Here is a 17,637-nt window from a genome sequence, read left to right as displayed (position 1 = left end):
TGCTCCGTCGGCGCGCGTGGCTTTGCCGGATAATTTCTTCCATAACTTGTGATGATGAGGTCTGGACGTCGAGAGAGTGACACGTGTCGTGATCGTATGGTCTTGCCGTTTCCCAACGCCTTTCTTCATGATGGTTAGGCTTTATTGGTGCATGGACAACACGTGGCGAGATTTGAGAGCAGCGCCGTATTTATGTCCCATCAAAGCCCAAAAATACAATGGGGCCCACATTGTTTGGGTGATCCACACCATTCCTCTGCTAAGCCCTGACATAGATAAGGTGTGCCCAAGAAATCTTCTCCATAGGATGATCCTGACCCTGCAACTAAATTTTCATTTAAAGGAATATTATATTAAATTGACGGCCCTTCTAAGTAAAAATTGAAAAGGCTGGTTCAAGTCATTTTTTTTATGACATAAGGTATCCCCACACTAATTTTTAGGGTGGGACTATTCCCTACGGTTGCACGCAATCACCCGTAAACCACATGCATCGGGTAAGGCCGGGGGGATTTAAACTCGCGTCAATGGAGAGCATACCACTGACTTAAGCCAAAGAGCGACACCATACTGGTTTCAAGACATTTTTTATATGTGAAAAAAGTACAAACTTTTAGAAATATTTTTCCTTTCCTAACTTTTCATAAAATTTCTGGAGTTCAAACAGAGCCAAAAAATGTTGGGGAAATTTTTCTAAAGAAAACATTTTCTTCAGAAATTTTTCCGTGAAGTTCAGAACTTGGAGTGACCTTATGGTTCCTCATAGCCTGAAGGCAGTTGCATTCGAAACAACGGGTGTTTGGAAAAGTATCCCTATGGTCCTTGGTCTATGAGTAGTGGTGTATAGTTTTAATGCCTACAGGAAAAAGTATCATCTCATTAAAATGACACCGTCCGAATGTTAGAACCCTCTTTGTGTGAAATATAGTGCTCCCAAAAAAAAAAAAAAAAGTTTGTGCCGGAAACATACTTTTCAAGGTCTCACAAGCAGGGGCAGACCCAGGAATTTCCACTTGGGGCCGGGGTGACTAATTTACACTTTGCCTGCGTTCGTCGTGTGTGTGTGTGGGTGCGTGGGGGCGCGTGGGTTGAAAGGGGGGGCGTGGTTGTTGGGTTTGCACGTAGCTTACTAAGATTGCAGGGTTGCTCTGTGGCCACCCCCACACTATATGTGCCTCCGCCCTTGCTCGCAAGACATACAAGGCGTTATACATGGTGTTTTTGTGGTTTTTTTATTAGATTCCTTGATTTTTTTTACTTCTTTTTTTGGGGTCTGAATGATCCTTACATAATCCAACATTTACACTAAAGTTACACATTCATTGTTCTTTCTTGGCTTTGTAAAATATTTGAAAATCGTCCTCGCACGGGGTTCTTACTAGAATATAATAAAGAGGAAGGGGGTTTACTGTTCACGGCTGATGTGGACAGTCCCTCCTCCTGCCATGTTGATATTTCTGTCCTACATGTGGTTGAGAATTTCAAACGTTGCATCCTCTCACAAGCCTTGCCTTTTCAAAATAAGCGTTTAGAGTACCCTTCCTTATGGTCCGTTAAAACTTATATCCCTAAAAAGTCTCCTCACATATATTCCTAAAATCTCTCTCTCTCTCTCTCTCTCTCTCTCTCTCTCTCTCTCTCTCTCTCTCTCTCTCTCTCTCTCTCTCTCTCTCTCTCTCTCTCTCTCTCTCTCAGGTTCCTAAAATCTCTCTCATATCTATTATAATAGATGCGTTTCTTTTGCGTTTCTTTATATGCTGACCTTGAAAAGTAAGTTTTTGGCCCACCTTTTCTTTTCTTTTCTTTCCTCCTTTTTTTTTTTTTGCAAAATATGGATTGCAGCATCAATAAGCTAAAGGACTAAGCTCCACACGCATAATGTGTCAAGTCTCCTCCAAACCTCAATCATCCGTTTGGTTGCCGGAATTTTTTTTTTCTTGGAATTTTTGTGGAACAAAAAACTTCCTGGGAGATTGGTGGGAAAAAAAACTCCCTGGAAGTATCCGGTAAAATAAAACTCCCATGTTAACGGCTTTGTTTGGTTGCTTGAACTGTTGGGAAGAAAAAAAAATTCTTCTGCAAGCTTATTTTTGGTTCCTTGGACTATTTTGATTCTTGGGAGTATTTTTTTTTCCTTCCTGAGGTTTCGTGCGGGGTTATTTTGGTTCCTGAGATTATTTTGGGCCCACCAACCAAACGTGGGTTTCCTGCGGAAATTCCACAAAAGTCCCAAGAATAAAAAAAATCCGGCAACCAAACGTTAGTCAATAATTACCTCCACCACCTTACTTGGCTACACGAAGCAATTATCCAGAGATTTTTGGTCCCTGTGTTGTTTGTGATTAACTTTTGCCACTAGCCATGTTATATTTTCCAAAATCTATTTAGTGTTTGGTTAAGTAAAATATATCAAGGATCAACATCACTTTCTTACTGAAGTTTTAAAAGTAGAGATCTTCTCTCTTTACATTTCATTTGTTATAATTCTGTACTCTCATTGGTTTCTTCTGTATTTTATCTACAATATACCAATATCTTACATTTTAGGACAGATTGTTAGCTGGATAGAGAAAATGAGGCGTGACAATGAAATTCTTTATTATCTTGATAATGACACTCTTTTCTGGAATGAGTTACAACTCACAAGTAGTACTATTGGATTTATTACTGGAAATCTGAAAGATGCAGCCCCAGTTATGTTGCTTATAGTAAACTATATTGTACATCCTCTTCATGCCATATTGTATGATCCTAACTATCAGATCAATTGATTTTAACGATGGATTAGTTCCCTACTGTATGATTACAAACGCTGAGCCTGACCTCGATCCCATAGGCTCCTCACCCCTGTACCTTTTTTTTTATTGTTATTTTGATTTTAACTCAGGTCGGGTTCAACCCGAAAAAATTACAGGTCGGGTTGTGTTCGAGTCGGTCGGGTTCGGGTTGAGGTGTCGGGCTGACTTATAGTTAGCAAAGCCCTGTTACGGTATTTTTTTTCTTCGAAAAAACACATTTTATTGGTTTGCAGTTTAAAACTTTTAAGGTGTGAAAATGTTTTAAACAAGTTTGAAACGCGCTTTGAAAGTATTAAACACGTATTAGGCCGACTTTCCAACTTTACCCTGACTTTATTTTGTAAATGAGTAGGAGTGCAGCCATGTCTTGAGGTTTTTTATAATGTTTTGATTGAATTATGAAATATAATTGTCAGAATTTAGTTAGTAATATGTTATTCGCTGGCTTTCGGGAGACGCTTCTCCCCCTTGGAGATTTGTGCATTTCTTTGAGGAGATAGAGGATAGAGGAAAGGGCTACTCCATGGTCTTTCAGCATGTCCGGAGATCGGCCAATGTGGCAGCCGACTCTCTGGCTAAGAGTGGTGTTTCCCGGGCCGAATTGGAGTGTTTTGACTATCTCCCCCCTTGAGTCATTGTCTTGCTATTTTATTTGCTCATTGTTCCGACAGGATCATCTCGGTTCTGCTTATTCATATATATAAATATATATTCTGTTGCTTTCTTCAAAAAAAAAGAATTTAGTTAGTAATATAATATGATGGCAGTGCATGGTGGGCCCTTGAGATGCATGCATCCAGCACCATGCACGTTAGTGTAGTCATAAGATTATCATAATATAATGCACCCGAATAGCAGAATCTTGTGGCCTTTTCTTTAGTATACTCCAATTCTTACACCCCAATTAAAAATGATACCCACACTCCCTATTTTGATAGTTACACTCCCTCTTGATCTGATAAACATCATCAGATCCGACTTCTCCGGCACAATTTACACTCGTTCATAACGCCCTCCAGCTGCTGTTTGTGCCTTGGCTAGTCTGTTTTTTGACTAGGTTATTGTGGTATTGGGAACTTGTATGATTTTTTCTTTATTTCCCTTGTAGCTGCCCTCGTGGCCCCCCTTATGTATTGTTCAGTTCTTTTATAATTACCTATGGTAGGGGTCCGCCTAACCCCAGCTTGCCTACCAAAAAAAAAAAGGTTTTAGCTTGTAAATTCCAGGATTTTACAATCCCCGATTATAAAATCCATGTACCCAAATGGCTAATAATAGAGATATGATATGATAGGGAAGATTCTTGACATAAGAACATCTTGCAAATTTCCTTTTGTTTGTGGAATATGGAATATGGATTATGGACCGTTCACCATATTTATATATAAAATGTAGAAACTTTTCAAGGAAAGGTCAAGATCTAACACTTTTCTTAAGGTGGAAAGAAAAAATGAAAGGGGGGAATCGAATTTTCTTTATGTTTGGCGAATTTGAAGATGCCCCACGTTGAACAGATGTTGAACAGTTATCGAGAATAATCACTTTCCATGGTAGATTTCAACTTTAGAGGGCTCCATACATCACACCCAAAACCGTGTGGGGAAATGTTTGATTGACGCGTTCAAACCATTTTAATATTTTATGAATCTCATGCATATTGTAAAATAATGGGCCCGTGGCTTGATGAGGTGTAAAATGGTGGGCCCCACCCTGTATGTGGGTTGGGTGGAGATCGGAGGACCAACACCATCAAAACATGAGGTAAAATGGAGGGCCACATAGTGCATTGATTTGGGTGAAGATGATTGGCCTAGGGGCGCAACTCGGGTTGATTTTTTGGAATTAGGGTTGGGCTTTTACCTTAAAATCAGGGCGGGTTTGGATTGATTCCTATTCAACTTTTAGCAAAAGCTCAACCAGACCCGACCCAAGTTGCACCCCTATATGGGCCCCCTAATGGGTCTAAAATGGTGTGCTCCACCGTATGCAAGGGTTTGGATAGAGATGGTTGACCCTAACATTTCAAAACACGAGGTGTAAAATGGTGGGCCCCACTCATGCATTTTTCCTTGTTGGCTGGAACCACAACCAGGATGAGAAACAAGGGCAGAACCCAAGCAGACATAACGCTAGGGAAACCGGTTTTATAATCACTCACGAACCCAAGCAAATCCCTTTTTGACCAACAAAGGCTTCCCTCAATTTTAAGTTAAATTGGCAAATTGCCACAAAGTTAATTTTTTGGTATATATGGAAAATGTTGATTGCCTTCTCGGTCTTACCGTCGGTTCCCATATCATTTTCCTTTCTTGATAGGCACGTTTGGCTACCATGAATTGTTTTTCATGATAAATCGGTGTCTACAAGTGGAGATCAGGGTGGGGTGGCTAAAAATCTTGACACTAGTTGATAGGATTTTGAGTAGAGATTTTTGTTTCCTGTTTTAAGGGATTTGGATAGATCCGAGTTTAGGTAGCCTAATTTGTTTCCTGTTTTGGACGAAAAGTTGTTCCCCAAAATCAAGACGTGTGATAAGCTTAATAAGAGGACTTGGTTTCGGTTCCCAGATGAGAAGTTTGCGATTTAAAATAGGGGGTATGATAGATCGGCCCATTTTATTACTTGCGACAGCCCATTTAGTGTAAAAGAGGAGTCATAAATGTACTAGAGGGGGCTGTCCCCAGTAAGAAAATGGAGTGAAAATGATACAAGGGAAATGATATTTCTAGTTTTGTACCCCTTTCCATAAATTTCCAAACTTCTATTTGCATTTCCTAAACTAAATCTATGATCATGGAAGAATCATTTATGCCATACAACTTAACTCAAATAAGCCTTTGTCCCAAACTAGTTAGGGTCGGCTAATCATTTATGCCATCTTTGACAAAAATGAAAAATTATTTCATGGAATGTTTGTGGGAAGAGACTTAAAAGAGGGTACCAGATTAGAGAGACAAGAGGATAGTAGACATGAGAAATAATTAAGAAACATTGAGAAAAAAAAAATTCTTCTCAGCTTCCCCTCACTCCCACTCTCTCTAATTTATCCTGGCATCCATCTCTCAGAACAGCCCCCACTTGTATTTCATGGAAATTTTTTTTTATGGTTGCCAAACATGACCTTAAAAGCACGCCTTTTAGGTCCTAGAGAAACATTGTATTAAGAATAAATATGCTTTAAATGGACAAATAGTTGAAGTTTTCTTAATATTCTTCAACCATCTTCATAAATACGATAAAAAAGCATTCGTCTCACAAATTTATTCACAAATCTAATCTTCTTAACTATGATAAATTGCCGAATATAATTGAATAAATTGTCTGCAAGCAGGAAAAAAAAATATACATGTTTTTTAAATTCAATATAAATGATTTTTAAATTGAAACTAATTTGAATTAAAATTTGTGTGCAAATTTTAAATTATTATTTTTTACTTTATAATGATTTGCTTATTATTGTGTAACAACTATTTTTTGCCCCCCCCCCCCTAGAGCAAAATCCTGGCTCCGTCCCTGAACGGAGACACTAGTTTCATGTATTTGGTTTCCTGATTTTTAGCCACTTCACCCTCATCTCCACTCGGAGATCGTGAAAAAACAATTCATGGTAGTCAAACACGCCCAAAACCTCCCTTGCTCACTTGACATAATCTACTCCGGTGATTCGCGAGAAAGAAAACAGCCTTATTGCACTAGTTGGAAGTCTCTTGGAAGATGAAATCACCGCTTCTCTTTGGTTTTTACCATTATTATGTGTGTGAGAGAGAGAGAGAGAGAGATGAAACTAACCTAGTAACACTAATTGGGCTGACTAAAATCCAAGATTTCCAAAGATGGGTCCCACTTAGCACCACTGGAGATGGCATGACTTAAAAGTTTCTGCACACAACGGATGATCTAAACACCTAGATTAGATCAGTAGGGTGCAAATGGATGGCTAGGATACGCCTAATAATACTAATCAGCTTCTCTCTAAAATTTAAATTACGCTGAAAGATGATGTGTCGGTTAATTGTTTATGATTGTTACGAAACAACAAATAAGCGGGGATAGCTCAGTTGGGAGAGCGTCAGACTGAAGATCTGAAGGTCGCGTGTTCGATCCACGCTCACCGCATTACAAGTTACTACTCTTTTCTTTAAAATCCAATCCAAGTAAATAACAGAAAGAGTGCCATTATAAAGACTTTGATTAATCTCAGGCTTAGACCATTCCTGTATTTCTTGTTCTCTATTAATTTTGCACCTTTCCAGTTAACTATCGAAGGTTGCTAAAACAGTGTGTGGATATCATTTCCTTGTACATAGAGTCTTTATATGGTGTACGAATTGTTGTGGATAATCACGGCACCAACACCATTGCCTATGCATTTTTTTCTTCGCCATTTACACCGGGCAGCGGCTTGGACTTCGCCTTCAAAGTCTTCATACATCCCCACAAAACCTCCATCTGATTCCCTTCTTCTCCTAGGTCGGACACAGGGCGTAGTTTGGCTGTCATCTCTTCAAACGGGGAAGCCCTTAATCTATTTATTTCATTAAACATTGCATAATCTCTGAGTATTAATATTTGTCCATTTCACACAATACCTCGCATCATTTGCTCAATTTATATTGATAATAACAGTTCGTTACAATTTGATCATTCTATACTTGATTGTCTCACAATTTGCTTTAAAAGATTTTCAGCCCAGGGCATTTACAGATTCACGGCTCGACCTCCGCTTTGCATGTTAAAGCATCCGACGAGCCATCTCGTGCCATGGTATTTCGACCTGCTACTTGTCGGACCTGGTTCATAAGAACAGTTCTTTGAAGCTCATTGTAATTTAGCCCCTTAGGTCTTGCGCCGAACATTGTAATCGAATTCTATGCTGCTTTAAAAAAAATCTATTTTATTTCATATCAAATTTCGGCGAATTTTCGGTATAATATTAAATAATTAGAAAAAAAAAACGAGATTTTTAGTTGATTTTACTTAAATTTCGGACAAAATTTCAGAAAAAAATAAAATAAAATTCGATCAGAATTTCGATCGAAATCCTGTAACGTTTTGGGTATCCCTGATTTCGGTTTCCGGATTGACCATGTTCTGGGGTTGACCGGAATCGGAAATTTCAGATTTCGGTCGAAATTTAAAACCATGGCTACCATATCATTTTCCATAAATCAAAAGCACATTATGCCGAAAGATAAAGCCAATGCAAGGGGTTGCCATATTAGGGATCCAATGGATGGTAAATGCTGAGGTGGTTAAATATGGAGTGGAAATATCAATTCCTCTGTCTCTACTTTTATATTTGAGGAAACTCGATCACAACTTGGCATGTAGGAGTGCAGTCATGTCTTGAGGTTTTTTCTAATATTTTGATTGAATTATGAAATAACAGTGTCAGAATTTACTAAGTAATAGAAATATGATCACGGTGCATGGTGGGCCCTTGAGATGCATGCATCCAGCACCATGCACGTTAGTGTAGCCATAAGATTTTCATAATACGATGCACCCGAATAACAGAATCTTGAGGCCTTTTTTGTAGTATACTCTAAAAACGATATCCACACTCCCTATTTTGATAGTAGCACTCCTCTTCTTTTGTAAAATCTAGGTTTTAGCTTGTAAAATCCTGGATTATAAAATCCATGTATCCAAATGGCAAATTAGAGAGACATGACGTGAAACGGAAGATTCTTGACATCTTGGAAATATCCTTTTGTTCATGGAATATGGATTATGGACCGTTCACCATATTTATATATAGGGAACATACTCTACTGAGCTCCTGGATTCATAATAATAAAAGACAAGATGGGTTAGTGCAATTATTAAAACATGGTTTTGCTGATATCATTTCCCTTTCAAGAGACCCCTTTAGTATTTTTTTTGGAATTACAGAATTGCCCCTTCACCAAATACAAAATTGCCTTGGATAATGTGTTGGGAACATACTCCGGTGTAGTTATCTCGTGGTTCCCACGTTGCCACCTCGTGGAGGGGTGAGATTGTCCACGTTGCTTGCAAACACAAAATAGTCCCACATCGGATAAGCGAAATGGATTGGAATGGGTTATAAGGGAATGGGCACCCTCCCTCTAACGGCTAGCTTTTAGGGGTGAATTCTACCCGGTTAAATTCCCTACATCTTTCCTTTTGCTTCCTATGTGCTGGGCCATTGTTTGAATGTGGACACGTGTACTTATTTTTTTAAAAATTCGTGCATCTGCACTATCATATCGTGATGATGGTAGCCCTAAATGTTTTACATTTTCTTTATGATCCGACTATTGTAACAGCCGTTAAAAGCAAATAAAAAAGGTTAAACAGAGTGAGTAGTGTCATTATCAAAATATGGTAGTGAAGATATCAGGGAGGTTTTGATTTAGAGAAAAAATTACCCGGTTTCAAAGGCAAGATTTCAACTTACTAGACCGTGGAACCTCTCACAGTTAGAAAAAAAAAACTTACCTTTCTGTTCAAATGGGTTTGAAGATATTCCCCTCTACTTTAGTTTTCACTCGTTTTAGTAAAATTTTTACTTTCATACAGTAACAGAAAGCCCAATTCAACTCACCTAACTAACTGCTAAGCTGCACCGTGTACTTCTTCCCACAACGACAGTTAATTACCTGTGAAATGCCCTGCAAAAGATGCTATCAACATTCAATTAGAAAAGTGTAAAACAAAGTGAGTAGTACCATTATCAAAATATGGTAGTGCGGATATTAGTCCCCCTATTTAAAATGATTGATTAATCGGATGATTGTTTGCTTACGATTTTTCTACAATGATATCAAACGAGGATTTTCAGATCAATTGCAGTTATTGAAGCTCTATGAGAATTCTTTTCCTTTCCTAGTAAAGCCTTCTAATTTGAAATGTGAGATTTCCTTACCTTGATTTGTTCAATCCTTTCCAGCAGAGACAGCAAGTACTCCATTTCTCCAGCTTTGTCAGACAAAAGAGCTTTGTGTTCCTCTTCCAAAGCCTCTATGTCCATAGCCTTTAGCTCTGGCTATTGTGACACATCCATGACATAAAGGAAACCATGAATAAATAAAAAGACTAATAAACTTATATATATATATATATATATATATATATATATATATATATATATATATATATATATAGAGAGAGAGAGAGAGAGAGAGAGAGAGAGAATTTATATGATGGGTGGCCGTGAAAACACGTGAAGTCTGAAAAAAGTAGGTACGGCCCACTTTTTTCAATGATCCAAACCGTTCATCTATTTGGGCACAACGTAAATAGATTGTGCCCCAAAAATCATTTCCATAGGGTGATCCTAATCCTCCGATCTGTAGAAGATTCCATAAATGATTTTTGGAAATCTCCATTTTAAGATCAGTTCAGATCGGAGGGTTAGATCATCCTATGGAAATGATTTTTGGGACACACCCTATTTACGTTGTGCCCAAACAGATGAACGGTTTGGATCATAAAAAAAAAGTGGGCCGTACCTACTCTTTTAGACTTCACGTGTTTTCACGGCCACCCGTCATATAAATTCTCTCTCTCTCTCTCTCTCTCTCTCTATATATATATATATATATATATATATATATATATATATATATAGAGAGAGAGAGAGAGAGAGAGAGAGAGAATGGTTTCTACAAACAAGTGTAGATAAGATATGTACACACTAGCTTAAAATACAGTGGAGGGCATATTGTTTGGGTGATCCAAACCATTCATTTGGTTGGCCCTCACATAAATAGAGTGTCCACAAAAAATCAGCTCCATAGGATCATCCCAACCCTATGCTTTGTGGAGGTAAAATGGACGTGTATAAATCTTCACAAATCTGTCCATTTTTTGCCTCCACGGTTCGAATGGTTAGGATGATCCTATGAAGCTGATTTTTTGGGCACACCCTATCTATGTGAGGGCCCATCAAATGAATGCTTTGGATCACCCAAACAATGTGGGCCCCCGCTGTATTTTAAGCTAGTGTGTAGATAACTTATTTACACTTGTGTGTAGAAACCGTTTTCTCATATGGAGTCTAAACTTGGGATCGTTACTTACAGGAAAATTATGGAGTCTAAGCTTAAATTGCTCGATAATCTCCTTTTTCTGGTAGAACATGAGAAATTCAATTGTCAATTTTGCATGAAATGGAAAACTTACTTGGCCTTAAAGCCCACAAACATTAATTCGAATTTTGATCTAGGATCAGAGATTTGTTCCTTCTTGCAAAGGTCTTATAAGGATATATCTCTGAGGTAGATCAAAGATTTTGTATTAGAAGGTGTCCAATAGCTTACTCTATGTAATTATTATGATTTGAATTTCTATACCGTGTATATTCTTTGGTTCCCCTACAATTACTAACTATGAAATTATCGAGCCTACAGTAGAGTATGAGGTGTCTAATAGCTTGCAGTCCTTTTGGGTTCTTTAGGATGTCATTTTCTTTTAGGAGACTGATATCCGCACTAATAATGGCACCAATCATTTTGTTTTACACTTCTATAATTAGCTTTTCACTGCTGTTTCGATACTCAAGATATCAATATACCCAGTCAAAAAAACGTTGAACAAAGTGAATAGTGCCATTATCATTCCTTTAATATAGCCTTTCATGAGGGACATGGCCATCATCAGTGATTATGCCTCTATAAATATCTAAAGAATATTGCTAATAAAATAAGTAAATCTAAATAAAGGAAAGAAGTTTTAATTTTCAGACTTAAAATTTGATTTTTCGTTTTCCTTCTATTAGATCTAATTTAAAATACGACATAATATTCAGTATGTTGAAGTAAATGCTATTTATGAATTTTTTTTCTAAAGGATTCATTCAGCCGACCCCAACTAGTTTGGGACAAAGGCTTTGTCGAGTTGAGTTGAGTTGAAGTAAATGCTATGTTGATTTGATAAAAAGCAAACCTCGCTGTTCTCCGTTGCAAGTTTGGAGGTTTTTGTTGTTATATCTTCAAGCTTAGCTTTTGCTGGCTCCAATCGGGTCATTAGATCCTTGTACTTCTCATTTGTTTCAACTCCCTGTTATATTTTTACCACTACATTAAAAATAATGAGACAAGTAAAAAAATCCAATAAATTCTGCCAAAAACTTCATACCTGACTGCCAAAATCCCCTTTGATGGAGTGTATCTCGCAGCTTTGCTTCCCTGCACAAAAAAGTTTAAATACTTTAATACACCTGTGCTTCTCAAGTTGACCAACGTAGGGAGGAATTTACCGCAGGTTAAATTTATTAACATGCTTTGTATTTTAACATTAATATGTGTATCAAACTATGTGAGAAAGGGATACATGAAATTCTTCCTCCCTTTTATTTTATAACTTATTGCTGCATATAGTCTAATAACTGGAAAGAACACATGATCATTGTAATCATGACAGTTAGTCCCGATGAGGATAGCTGGAACACTGAATTCAATATACAATTAAACTGTTACAGGTCATACCAGTTTGGCCATATGTTTTTTCCTCAACCTGCATGAATTTGCATTCTTTAATCAGTGAGATCATAACGAATTTCATGAGCTACATAACAAAATTGCGAATTTTGAAGTATATTACAAAAAACTTGATGTAAATCACCTTAACTTTATACAGACTTCATTACTTAGTGAGGAAATCGAACAAATGAAATTTTCATGAATCTGTTGGTTAGATTCTTTATTACATTTCCACAGTGCTCAATGACCGTGAAATCGGTGATTTCTATTGCAATAGGATCACACATAAGCATGACCCTAGGATGGTAATTATACTGATGTGAGCTTTCTCACCTTCCTGTTGATCTTCTGTGCGCTGAGCCAGTCCTGCACAATTCAGTAAAAGCCAAAATTCAATCATTTACCTTGTGAAAGTGAACCTACATGCTATGTGCATATGAGTAGGAATTTAACCTGCTGTTCTTGTAATTTGGCATTTATGTCCTCCTTGACTTTGGCATAATAAGTCCTGTTCCAGTATATGCAACAGCAGCCAACATGGTCTTGCTAAAGAATCAAAACTCATGAAACACTCTTAAGGTTCATTCCCTATAATTACCTTTTATCTTTGAGATTGGCAGAGAAAGAGACTTTTTCTTGTTGAAGAAGCTCCAAAGTCTGCACATTAAGAGAATCATAAAACAAAATTAAGAATAGAAGTATCACCATGCTTTAAAATCATATTTGGCATGCGAAGAAATTGCCAGTTTAGGATATCTAACAAAATAATGAAATGAATTGATGTTGAGTTCTCAATCAAGATTGTCAAGTACTCTGTCGAGTTTGTAGATAATCCATAGAGCTTTTTTATTACAACTAAAGCCTTCTTGAGTCACATAAAATCAAGCTCTTAAGGCCTTCGCCGAAGTCTTGATTGGGTTGTTTTGACTTGGAGATCTTTATCAAGCAGTGGATCAAGTACTTAATAAGTGAGATATATTTCACTTGGGGATGCACATAGAACATTGGCGGTCTCTATCAGTTCATGTGTGAGAGTGATGAGTCCCACTATTCCACCAATAATAGACAAGGGACCAAATAATTTTCGGTCCAGTAAGCAACAGAAGTGCTGGAAATAAAGATGGCCAAGCATATCCAAGAGCACATTGATGGACTTACAATGGGATCCAGCTGTGAAAATGGGGCATAGTTATATGCATGCACGCACATGCAGATTTGTATGCATGTATGTAACTTTGTGTTAAATCATAGGAAGCCTCTATTTAAATCCGATGCTATATTTTATTTTTATGGTAAGAAATTATTAAAAGCAACAAAGATTGTTGTTAAATCCATGCATAAGAAAGGGAGCATAAGCAGAACCCGCGAAAGGGTCGACGATTCAGTTTCTAGACTGAGGATTTTCTTCTTCTTTTCTACTATTTGAGAGAGTGTCTGAGCTTTTGCTGTCAGCATCCGATCCGTCTCCTCTCTCAGACGCCTGCTTTCGGATTTCACTGCAAAGGAAACCATCAGAAATTTATAGAGAGAAACTCTAACAAAAGCATGGAGTGCTGGGTGCTTATGAATTCCTCTTCTAACATGTATCTTGTGACAATCGCCAAAATGCCATCAAATTTTAAAGTGACTTACCCCTAGTCATCTATTTTAATTTTGAAAGTGATACTATAAGAAGCCTAAATTAAGCCCGCCCACATGAAATTAGCATGATCCATAACCTCATCTAGTACGCCCTATCATGGAGAAGAGATAGTAAGATTATACTAAGATGAAAGGATCAAGATCTCTGCACTGAACTCTTTGTTTGACAGGTGTCAATTTGTCATTTTTTTCTATCGTATTTCCCAGGTTTGTCGAAAAAGAAAAAAAAAATTGAATGGTTTATTGAGTGGGACCTCACTTCCAAACCTAAACTTCCTCCACTCTCCAACACACATCCCTCCCTCACTAATGATATGTCCACTCTCAGTCTAAAAATTCCTAGAATCTCTCCTATCACATATTCACTCTCCAGGATTTTTTGTCAGAATTTTTTATTGGTAATTGTGTGGGACTTCTCACAACCACTCTGTCACCTAAAATTCCTCTCCTCTATCTCTCCTCCCATATTCAGTCTATGAAATATCCATAGTCACACTTAAAATCTTTTTTATTAGTAGACTTTTTAACACATTCCCCTTCATAAAGAAGTTATTCCAACAAAACCTATGTAGATCAGAGGGTTAGGATCATCCTATGGAAATGATTTTTGGGGCACAAGACGGTTTGGATCATCCTATAGTGTGGTCCCTATAGTACTTTTTGAAAAATATGGGACTAAAAGGGCTTACAACAGATAAAATATACCATGACAACCCTCTCAAGGAGTTCTTATATGGTGCAGACAGCTCTGATCTAACGGTTCATATCTTCCAGCTTTTATTTTCAAGGAAAAAATTAACAGACGCCAATATTTACCATGACAACCATCTAGTGGAGGCGAGGACATTTTAGTCATTAAAAATCAAAGTAGGCGCATGTTAGGTGTTTTGCTACCATGCACCAGGACTATTCACCACATCGGTGCACACAGTTCTGATCTAACGGTTCGGATCTTCCGGTTTTTATCTTACCCCATACGCTATCCGCCCACGTTAGCTGTACGCAAATTCCCGCCCCTTTTCCCTCACATTCCCGGAAAAAACAGTCGCTGGACAGCCATTAACGAGGAGAGGACATTTTAGTGTCATTAAAAAATCATAAGTGGGCGCATGTTAGACGAGTTGCTAACGTACACAGGAGTTCACCGCACCAGTGCAAAGTAGTTCTGATCTAACGGTGACGATCTTCCAGCTTTTGTTTTACCCCATGCGCTATCCGCGCACGTTAGCTGGATCAAATTCCCGCGCCTTTTAGAGAGAGAGAGAGAGAGAGAGAGAGAGAACCTGATTGGAGGTCATTTTCCATGGTTTGAATTGCCGTTTTCTGTTTCTGTTCTTCGACGGAGATGTTTGTGGCTTGATCTTCAAAATCTACAGCACGAGAAACACAAAACAAGAGATTCCTTTCAAAGATCGCAAAGACACGGAATTATTTTTTACGGAAAGTTGAAGTAATTTGAGAATATAAGCTTCACCATTCATCTGAGAACGTAAATTCTTCATGTTCTGCAAATATTCCTCCATTTTTTGTCCTGATTTAAGAAAAAAAAAAACGGAAGAGATTCAACACATTATCAATAAATTCATCGATCTATCTGAAATTTGCAAGAATTTGAAGAAAATAAGAGATGAAAAATTCAACATATTTATCTATAAATTCATCGATGCATCTGAAACTTGCAAGAAATTGAAAAAAAAAACTAAGAGATTAAAAATTCAACTCATTATCTATAAATTCATCGATGTATCTAAAATTTGCAAGAATTTGAAGAAAATAAGAGATTAAAAATTCAACTCACTATCTATAAATTCATCGATGTATCTGAAATTTGCAAGAATTTGAAGAAAATAAGAGAGGGAAAATTCAACTCATTGTCTATAAATTCATCTATGTATCTGAATTTTTCAGGAATTTGAAGAAAACAATAGATAAAATTTAGATCGATCGATTTTACTAAAACTAAAAAGAAGAAAATAATAGGAATTTGATGAAAATAAGAGGTGGAAAATTCAATTATTATCTATAAATTCATCGGTGTATGTGAAATTTGCAGGAATTTGAAGAATAGAAATGTAAACCTGGAATTCTGGAAACGGAAAGGGGAAGAAAAAAGAAAATTTCTCAAGAAGCCCCTGTATTTATAGGCTTCATTGTAATTTTATCTTGACTAAAATACCCTTCAACATTAGTGAAATAACATACGTACCTTTTGCCTATCAAAAGTTCGTATAGCACATCAGCCGAGTGATTTCATTTCACCAATTTGCTATGGTACATAGATACTTATATTGGCACTAACTTGTTTTAATAATTGCCCAAACTCAGCTTGTCTTTTCTTCTTTAATGAGATCATTTTGATAACTGTAATGACCTTTGACGTCTATTTAAATATTAAAAGACCAAATGAGTTGGTGTAATTATCAAAACATGGAAGCGCCAACATGATTAGCCCTTATAAAATTGCTTAAAAAACATTACTTGAAAAAATTACCAAAAATTAAATTAAATGAATCTAGTCCAACATCCAAATTGAGGCCCTCTCAAACTGGGGTATGTAAAATCTAGGGCTGCAACTCGGGTCGGGCGGGTCGGGTTTTGGATAACCCAACCCTACCCGAGAAATATCTCGGGTCAGGTCGGGTTGGGTTTTTTTTCGGAAAACCCACGATTCCCAAACCCGGCCCTACCCATGATAAATCTCGGGTTGGGCCGGGTCGGGTCGGGTTTTTTCATGTTGACACAATTTTTTAAGGAAAATTCTTATTTGGCAAGGCAACTCAACTCATAGAAGCAGAAATTACACTCACATTACACTTGAATCAAACAATGATGTAATTACACTCACATTACACTTGAATCAAACAATGCTGTAATCAAACAATGTTGTAATTACAATCAAACAATGCTGAATCAAACACTTGAATCAACTCAACTCATAGAAGCAAAAATTACACTCACATACAATAAGAGTGGATGCCTAGGTTTTCACTTTTAACTTTTAACTAACAATAGAAAAAAATGTACATACTATAACTTATGTAACTCGGGTCGGGTCGGGCCCCTTCAAACCCAGCTCGACCCGAGATTCATGCGGGCTTTTGAATGCTCAACCCGGCTCGACCCGAAACCCATGAAACCTGAACCCAACCCAGGCTATTTTCGGATCGGGTGAAATCCGGCTCGAGTTGCAGCCCTAGTAAAATCCAGGTTTTATAAAAGGGAAATGATATCCCCCTCTTAACGTTATTCGATAAGTTTTAAAGGCAAAGAAAAACGTTAAAGAGGGTGATTTTATCTTCAAGCAGTGAACCATTCTCACACAAACCATTGTGGGGGGATATTATTTCCCTTATAAATCCATGTTTCTAAACGCCCAGGAGTAGAAGAATCAGGGCAATTCTGAGAATGGCTTATAGGCTTGACAGTGTTTAAGGGCCTTACATTGCTACATTTAGGAGGACCACTAGTAAGATGGGCTGAATCACACCCTTATTAATATGTCCGATGATCCTACTTATCTAACCAATAGATTTTTTTAACCCAAATCCATAAGCAATTTTATTTGAGCCGTCCATTTAGAAGCTCTAGATAAGACAATCAAGAGATTTAGTTACTGAATTACTTAACCTTGGGGCCCCAACAACCAAACAAAACAAAACCGAAAAGCTAGTAGTAAAAACTGGCATAGTAACTAACGTGCCCCCCTATTTTTAACTATACACACCCTAAAACCGAAAGCTGTTACATAA

The 17,637-nt window shown here is 37.5% G+C and overlaps 1 protein-coding gene and 1 non-coding gene across 4 annotated transcripts; one reads left to right on the top strand and one right to left on the bottom strand.

Moving 5' to 3' along the window:
* Positions 1-6,841: 6,841 nt before the first annotated feature.
* TRNAF-GAA (transfer RNA phenylalanine (anticodon GAA)) lies at positions 6,842-6,914 on the top strand. The gene has a single exon. It is a non-coding gene; the product is annotated as a tRNA-Phe (tRNA).
* Positions 6,915-7,394: 480 nt separating this feature from the next.
* LOC143856374 (tropomyosin) lies at positions 7,395-15,982 on the bottom strand. Of its 3 annotated transcripts, XM_077366569.1 has the most exons (14): positions 15,967-15,982; positions 15,363-15,419; positions 15,172-15,258; positions 13,610-13,743; positions 12,846-12,904; positions 12,701-12,755; positions 12,581-12,613; positions 12,254-12,281; positions 11,904-11,953; positions 11,712-11,825; positions 10,848-10,895; positions 9,691-9,810; positions 9,370-9,436; positions 7,395-7,588 (listed from the first exon to the last, which is right to left on the bottom strand). In XM_077366569.1, the coding sequence occupies exons 2-13, from the start codon at positions 15,409-15,411 to the stop codon at positions 9,374-9,376; spliced, it is 840 nt and encodes a 279-aa protein (XP_077222684.1). In that variant the 5' UTR covers positions 15,412-15,419; positions 15,967-15,982; the 3' UTR covers positions 7,395-7,588; positions 9,370-9,373. The 3 variants fall into 3 exon arrangements, with proteins under 3 accessions (XP_077222684.1, XP_077222683.1, XP_077222685.1); XM_077366568.1 differs by lacking the exon at positions 7,395-7,588 and having other exon boundaries at positions 9,171-9,436; XM_077366570.1 differs by lacking the exon at positions 7,395-7,588 and having other exon boundaries at positions 9,171-9,424.
* Positions 15,983-17,637: the final 1,655 nt, after the last annotated feature.

The sequence above is a fragment of the Tasmannia lanceolata genome, unplaced genomic scaffold (assembly GCF_043159265.1).
Source record: "Tasmannia lanceolata isolate RefF3 unplaced genomic scaffold, GAP_Taslan_0.1 ptg000023l, whole genome shotgun sequence".
Taxonomy (NCBI): Eukaryota; Viridiplantae; Streptophyta; class Magnoliopsida; order Canellales; family Winteraceae; genus Tasmannia; species Tasmannia lanceolata.
The sequence above is the reverse complement of the archived record's forward strand: the minus strand, read 5'-3'. Positions and strand labels throughout refer to the sequence as shown.

Coding starts and splice junctions, on each gene's coding strand:
- LOC143856374 (XM_077366569.1), bottom strand. CDS start 15,411: ATGGAGGAATATTTGCAGAACATGAAGAATTTACGTTCTCAGATGAAT. Junction 15,259..15,362: donor TTTACGTTCTCAGATGAATG/GTGAAGCTTATA, acceptor CTCGTGCTGTAG/ATTTTGAAGATCAAGCCACA. Junction 11,954..12,253: donor AAAAACATATGGCCAAACTG/GTATGACCTGTA, acceptor TTTTTTGTGCAG/GGAAGCAAAGCTGCGAGATA.